This window comes from Camelina sativa, chromosome 12 (assembly GCF_030686135.1).
Source record: "Camelina sativa cultivar CO46 ecotype springtype chromosome 12, ASM3068613v1".
Lineage (NCBI taxonomy): Eukaryota > Viridiplantae > Streptophyta > Magnoliopsida > Brassicales > Brassicaceae > Camelina > Camelina sativa.
The window spans coordinates 36,877,658-36,884,308 of NC_141891.1; the positions used below are offsets into that span (position 1 = coordinate 36,877,658).

At 35.0% G+C, this 6,651-nt stretch overlaps 2 protein-coding genes and 1 pseudogene across 3 annotated transcripts; all 3 read left to right on the forward strand.

The window, feature by feature from the left end:
* The first annotated feature begins 422 nt into the window (after positions 1–422).
* On the forward strand, positions 423–889 carry LOC147933208 (uncharacterized). The gene is made up of 2 exons (XM_087477333.1): positions 423–559; positions 631–889. The coding sequence occupies exons 1-2, from the start codon at positions 423–425 to the stop codon at positions 887–889; spliced, it is 396 nt and encodes a 131-aa protein (XP_087333459.1).
* A 766-nt stretch (positions 890–1,655) lies between these two features.
* On the forward strand, positions 1,656–2,509 carry LOC147933209 (uncharacterized). The gene is made up of 4 exons (XM_087477334.1): positions 1,656–1,809; positions 2,020–2,113; positions 2,200–2,342; positions 2,421–2,509. The coding sequence occupies exons 1-4, from the start codon at positions 1,656–1,658 to the stop codon at positions 2,507–2,509; spliced, it is 480 nt and encodes a 159-aa protein (XP_087333460.1).
* A 2,343-nt stretch (positions 2,510–4,852) lies between these two features.
* LOC104730545 (casein kinase II subunit beta-2-like) lies at positions 4,853–6,280 on the forward strand (annotated as a pseudogene). Its single transcript, XR_015575169.1, has 4 exons — positions 4,853–5,006; positions 5,311–5,547; positions 5,655–5,930; positions 6,021–6,280. The product of XR_015575169.1 is annotated as a casein kinase II subunit beta-2-like (transcript).
* The last annotated feature ends 371 nt before the right edge of the window (positions 6,281–6,651 follow it).

A 6,651-nucleotide genomic window follows, 5' to 3' on the forward strand; every position in this document is an offset into this window, starting at 1 on the left:
TACAAGGAATTTAAAGATGCCTGCTTTGCATTGGGATTATTGGATGACGACAAAGAATATATTTTAGCTATAAAGGAGGTAAGTACATGGTGTTTTGGGCCGTTTCGAAGGAAGTTGTTTGTCATACTATTACTTTCGAAAGGTGATTCAGTGTCTCTCGATCTCTGGGTCGCTACAAAAGATATATTGTGCAAAGATATTTTGTATTTGCAAAGGAACCGTACGAACAACCAAAGTACATATATAGTTATTTTTATAAATATATATAAGAAAATTTTAAGATATATTGGTGTACACAGACGTTTACGATTATTATTTTGATCATAAATATGTCAACTAAAATCAAAATACTCTATAATGCAGGTCTAATGTTAAGTCAGGATCAGATAACAAACCTATGTTTAGCTGAGATTGAAATGATTATGCGGTCTAATGGAAGCTCTCTGTCAACTATTGTGAATCCTAAACCAGACCAATCTATGATGGATAATAATGAGAATAGGCTTCTCATAGAGGAGAGGAACTATAAATGTGCTGACCAAAGAGAGGATTACGACAGGTTCGTATGTCAACCGATGAGCAAAAAAATATCTTCCTAGAAATTATTGATGATGTGAATTGAAACAATAGAGGTATATTTTTTGTTCATGGATTTTGTGGTACTGGAAAAACATTCTTGTGGAGTATTCTTGGCGCTGATATACGATCTAGGGATGATATTGTTCTTAATGTTGCATCAAGTGGTATAGCTGCTTTACTTATGAAAGGTGGTAGGAGAACTCATTCTAGATTTGGTATATCCATCAATGTGGACGAATATACAACGTATTCGATAGATGGTCAATCCCATATTGCCGAGTTGATTAGAGAAGCAAAGCTCATTATATGAGATGAGTCTCCAATGATGAACATATTTTGTTTTGAAACGTTGGATAGGAGTTTGCGAGATATTATGAAGTGTGATCGAGTTTGCAAAGCTCATACAATTGTCATCAGATTTTCAGTTTTTTCCCCTTAATAATATTACCTTTTTCATATTAATATCTAAGTGTTAAGTTTTTAAAAATGAAAACGTGAAAACATCTTCAATATGTTAACATAAATTGTATTTTGTACATATGCAAGTGTGACAAACCTTATATTAAAACTGTATTTATTTATATAATATTAGAATTTTTAATAATCAGACTAAAGGTGAGAAACTAAAAAGATTAAGACGCAACGTTTAGTCGTGAATCTTTGTATTCTTACAAATCAAAAATCTCCTTTTTGTTTTCGATAACAGAGAAGATTCAAGAAAAAAGCTAATTTGAGAAAATCATGAGGTTCGATTATATTGCTGATCTGCTACCCGAAATAACTAATTGGTGTATCAACGCCAAGGTCTTACATTCTTGGAGAGTCAGAGAGTTTTTTACCAAACGAGTTCTGCTTCTTGTGGATGTAAAGGTTAGGGTTGTTAGTTGAATGATTTTTACTTAAATTTCAAGTTCTAACAGTTATTGTATATAAGACTTCTTACACAATTGTTGTTAAACTGGGAAGGTGACACAATTGAAGCTCCTTATTTACCCGATACACTCGCTAAACTCCCAAAATATATTGACGATGGTGAGTGGTACAGTATTAGAAATTTCAAAGTGATCAATCCAACCATGGAGGAGAGGAATACTCATCATCCTTATCAGATTAAATTTACAGATGATACCAATATGACGCTGCTTGAATCATTGAGTCCTAAGAATTACTTTCGGTTCGAGGATTTGGATGACATATATCGTGGAAGAATAGATCATCCCATCTCTTTCGGTAAGTATTTATTTAATTGATTTTATATTATTTTGGTACAAGCCGTCAATATAGTTAATTGGTATCTTTGTATTCGAAAAACTAGATTCTTTTTAGGATTTATGAAACTTTGTGTATTGGTCCTTCTCATAGAAAAGTACAACTTAAACTTTACCAAAAATAGATTAGCTACATTTTGGAAACCTAAATTCTGTCTTTTTCCCAAACTAGATGTTTGTGCGTGTATAATGGATGTGGAAGATAGAAGAAAGCCTGCGAGTGTTATTGATATTAATAAAGTTGTTCTCATGTTGTTGAATGGCAAGTAAAAATATATTTACTCTACCTTTAAGACAGTTACGTTTTAGAGTTGTCTCTGTTAAGATTTTTATTTATTTGATAAACATGTAGGTGTGAGACGGTGAAGTGTCGTCTCAAAGACAACTACGCTTCTCAATTCATGACCATATGGCAATCAAGCGGGTGCCATCTCATATACAAATCCGAACCGGTGTTATGTGTAATGCGGTTTATGAGGGTGGGAGAATATGAAGGTATGTAACATAAATTAGTTCTGATATAATCATCATAAGGTAACCAATATATTCACTTAAAATTATAAATGTCTGTAGGTGCACCGTGTCTTGAAAACACCTTGGCCTCTTCGAAGATCTTCATAAAACCAGAGTTTGAAGGACTGGAGCATCACCAGGGTATGTAAGATGTAATTATGTATATTAAAACAAGTTTTGTATGATGTTAAAGTAAAATTTCTTAAAACACTTTATAATTTATAGGTCTGAATTTGCTGTACGTTATTATATAAACCATGTGATGAAGCAACAAGGTGAAAGCTCAGGCACTCAAATGTAAAGAATGGGGTGTTGGCCGTTTATTTTTTTCTCATTTTGAATATCTATAAAATTTAGTATGTTTGTATTAACCGCCACTTGAAATCCAACTTTGCATTACTCTCATCTTTATTTTGTAATTGAGATAATACATTATTTTATTGAACAATTGGAAATTGCTTATGCTTTTAAAAATTTAGAATTTACTTATTGAATTTCAATATCTGTTTACTACAACTTAGTTGTTTATTTAAAAGACTCAATTAATATTTCACATTGAGAGTATTATTTATCTTTAGTAAGATAAACCTTTCTGTATATATGCAAACACAAAAAGTACTTAACAATCCAATAAAATATTTTAAACTTTTTCAAAAGATAAAATACTATGTTTAAATATGTCAATTATTACATATTAAATCAGAAAAGTAACATATCACGAAGTAACAAAACTATTGTTGTTAAAATCTTATTACCGCGCTTAAAGCGCGGGTACCTCCCTAGTATTATATTTAAAAAAGAAACAAAAATATTATACAGAATTCCCATAGCCATCTTTAGGCCAAACAGCGTTCCCATAGCCATAAGTTCCTTAGTCTCCACCGCTTGTGATACAATCAAAGTAACAATCTCTACAGATCTTGAAACCACACTCACATCTCCCATGAACAATCTTCGCATCACAAACAAACCAAAAAAAATCAGTCAAACATCTCTAAGAAGATCATTGCTCATCACCAAAAGCTAAACCCTATAGATTCGATCAGATCAAGTTGACCTAGATCACACAAAATAAAATGAAAATTAACAGAGCAATTGAGAAATAGACTTACAGATCGAGGATGGCGTCTTCATCTTCCTCGCCGGTAGTGACGGCAACCACCTCAAGCCTAACGATCAGAGCAATCTGAGCTCTGGTGTCTTCATCTTCGTTGGCTCCTGCATCTTCCTCGTGTCTGTGCTCTTGCCCGAAAAAAGCAATCGATTGAACGATTGAAATCAATTAAAACTGAAGAGATTCTGGATTCACCGTTTTATCGAGAGAGGAAAGAGAGAGAGATATTCGGGAAAAGAAAAAAGAAAAAGAGGAAAAAAAATTGTGTTTTATATTTAATCAGCACCCAACCAAATATTGCCACTTACTGTTTCTTTAGAGTTGCTTCCGCTTCTCCTCAGAGCAACAATTATGAGTTCTTGTGGGCCAATTTTTTTATTTTTCTTTTCTTTTTACACGAGAAATTGTATGAGTAGCCCTTAAAGAACACCACTGGCCATGCTCTTAGAAACTGGCCTAAACAGTTTAACTTGCGAGTTTGTGGCCATCAAGCCATACAAGCGTTGGCACAACCTGGCAGACGAAGGAGCTAAAATCTTCCCCTGATATTAGGTCGTTACCTCTTATATCTAACTGCTTAAGTTTCATCAAATCTCTAAGCACCAAATACGCATCCTTGTATTTACTAGGCACCTTTCTTCCAGTTTCACCCAAATTAGAGAACGACGAAGAACATAGGTACCTCGTTGTGTCCACTAGGTTCTTGCCGCCGATGTGGTTATGTAAAACATCCAACACACTAAGCTGCTTCAGATGTCTTAGAGAGTCAAGCGCTGAAAATCTCCTGATTCTGTTGTCACTCAGATTTAGGCAACATCGCCTCCAACCCTACACACATACCAATACATATTTAATCACACAGATGCAACAACTGATTGAGCACTTGAGCGGATTAAGTATTCAGATGAGGCCGAGATAAGAGGTTGAAAGAGTTTTGGTAATCGCTGCTCCTTGGAGACAGGATCATAATGTTGGTCCTCTTCAACAAGGTTTGAAGGAGTTGGTATGCATTGCATTAAAACTGAGTCGCTCCAAGATTAATCTTGCATCGAGTAACAATCGAACAAATCTAGCCACCAAGTTTTGAGAAAAATAATCCCCTATCCAATCTAAAACTATCTCTACTGTTCTAGGAAGGTGTCTTCTACCTACCGTGAACGAGTTTTAATGCCCTCACCAAGTTTTGAGAAAATTAGTGCCCTATCCAAGTTTTAATGAAGTTTTTGGTAATTTTAAACGTTTGTATAATTATATATTATATTTATCTTTGACATTAATGTTTTAACCGTTATTACACACTGGTCAACTAGTCGTAAAACTTCTGTAAACGCACCAATTTTAAAATGCTAAATCAGTCGTTCATAATGATCATGTTTAGGGAGAGGAGAGCAGAGCAGTTGGATCGAAAGCCGAGCTGGTCGATCGGGAACGAATCAACGAAGCTGACGATAATAATAAGCGGTCCGTGTTGATGGGGAAGCAGATGCATAATTCTCCTTCCCCTCTTCTCTCCAAGACTAACATTTCCGACGGTGAGGTTCTCGACTTTCCCCTCCTCTAATCGCTATTGTAATAGCTGATTTTTTATTTTTATTTTATTCGCTTCCGAGTCTGTTTACTAATTTAGCAAATCAATCTTCTTTGCTTAAAATCGAATTAGAAAAAAAATGATTATTAAAAACTGTTTTCTGGGTGGGCATTTATCAGAGAAACTTGATCTTAGACTTGGCTCGAGAGCAATAGTTTCATTCAACTATATCATTCATTTTCCATCTAATCAAACGTATATATGTTAGGAACGTGATCCTTAAACACAGCTTATGTTCATGATTCTAGGCAGCAAATCTTTCTTACCTGTAGATATATCAGAGGAATCAGAGGTCAGTGGTTCTGACAAAGAAGACAGCTCATGGATTTCTTGGTTCTGTAACCTTCGTGGGAACAAATTCTTATGTGAAGTCGATGAAGATTACATCCTAGATGACTACAACTTGTGTGGACTCAGCCATCAAGTTCCTTACTACGACTATGCTCTCGATTTGATTCTCGATGTAGAAGAATCTTCTTCTCGTGGTAAGTCTGTCTTTCGTATGTGATATGATGTGTTTGGTTTGTCTTTGGGAACTCTTTTTTACTGATGCTTGATTTGGCATTGACGACGGACGGGGTTACACAAACAGGTGAGATCATTACAGAAGAACAGAACGAGTTGATCGAGTCTGCAGCCGAGATGTTATATGGAATGATTCATGCTCGTTACATATTGACAGGCAACGGACTCAATTCTATGTTTAAAAAATACAACAAGTATGATTTTGGAAGATGCCCAAAACTTTATTGTCGTGGCCAACCTTGTTTACCTGTTGGCCTATCCGATATCCCTCGAGCAAGTACCGTGAAAATATATTGTCCTAAATGTGAAGATGTGTATTACCCGCCATCAAAATACCAAGCAAGTATCCTTTTTTCTTGTTTGTTTGGCATTCGGTATATATTTCCTATCTTTGGTTTTTTTTTTTGTTCTTCTTTAAACATGTGAAAAACAGATATTGATGGAGCTTACTTTGGGACAACATTTTCACATCTGTTTATGATGACTTACGAATTTAAGAGGCCAGAAAAGGTAATGCAAAGCTATGTTCCAAGAGTGTTTGGGTTCAAGTTACACAAGCCGTGAAGGGAAAAAGCTTAAAGTAAGACCGAATACTACTAGGAAGAGACTTTTATGTGTGTAATCACATACAAATAATTGTATCACTAAGAGACTTGTATGTGTGTTATCAAATACAAATAATTGTATCAGTAAGAGACTTTGTCTCTCTCTCCCTCTCTTTTGTAGGTGTGTCTTGTTCTTTTTTACGTTTTAGATACTACATAGTAGAAGATAAGCAAAGAAGCAAAGTAAATAGAACAAAGAACTGCCTTCATAGTAGAACATACATATTGGGGGATACTACGGTATGCCTTCATAGCAGTATCCATACATATTGGGGGATACTACTATGAAGATAAGCAAAGTAAATAGAACAAAGAACTGTCTTCTTGTCGATCAAATCATTTGAAAGATGGCTGTAATCCTCCTAATCGATGGCTTAAAACCATACCATAAGAGTATTCTTTTGTGTCCGTTCTAGACTCACTCTAGGTCATCCGGTTGCAGAGAAACTTCTTGTCTTG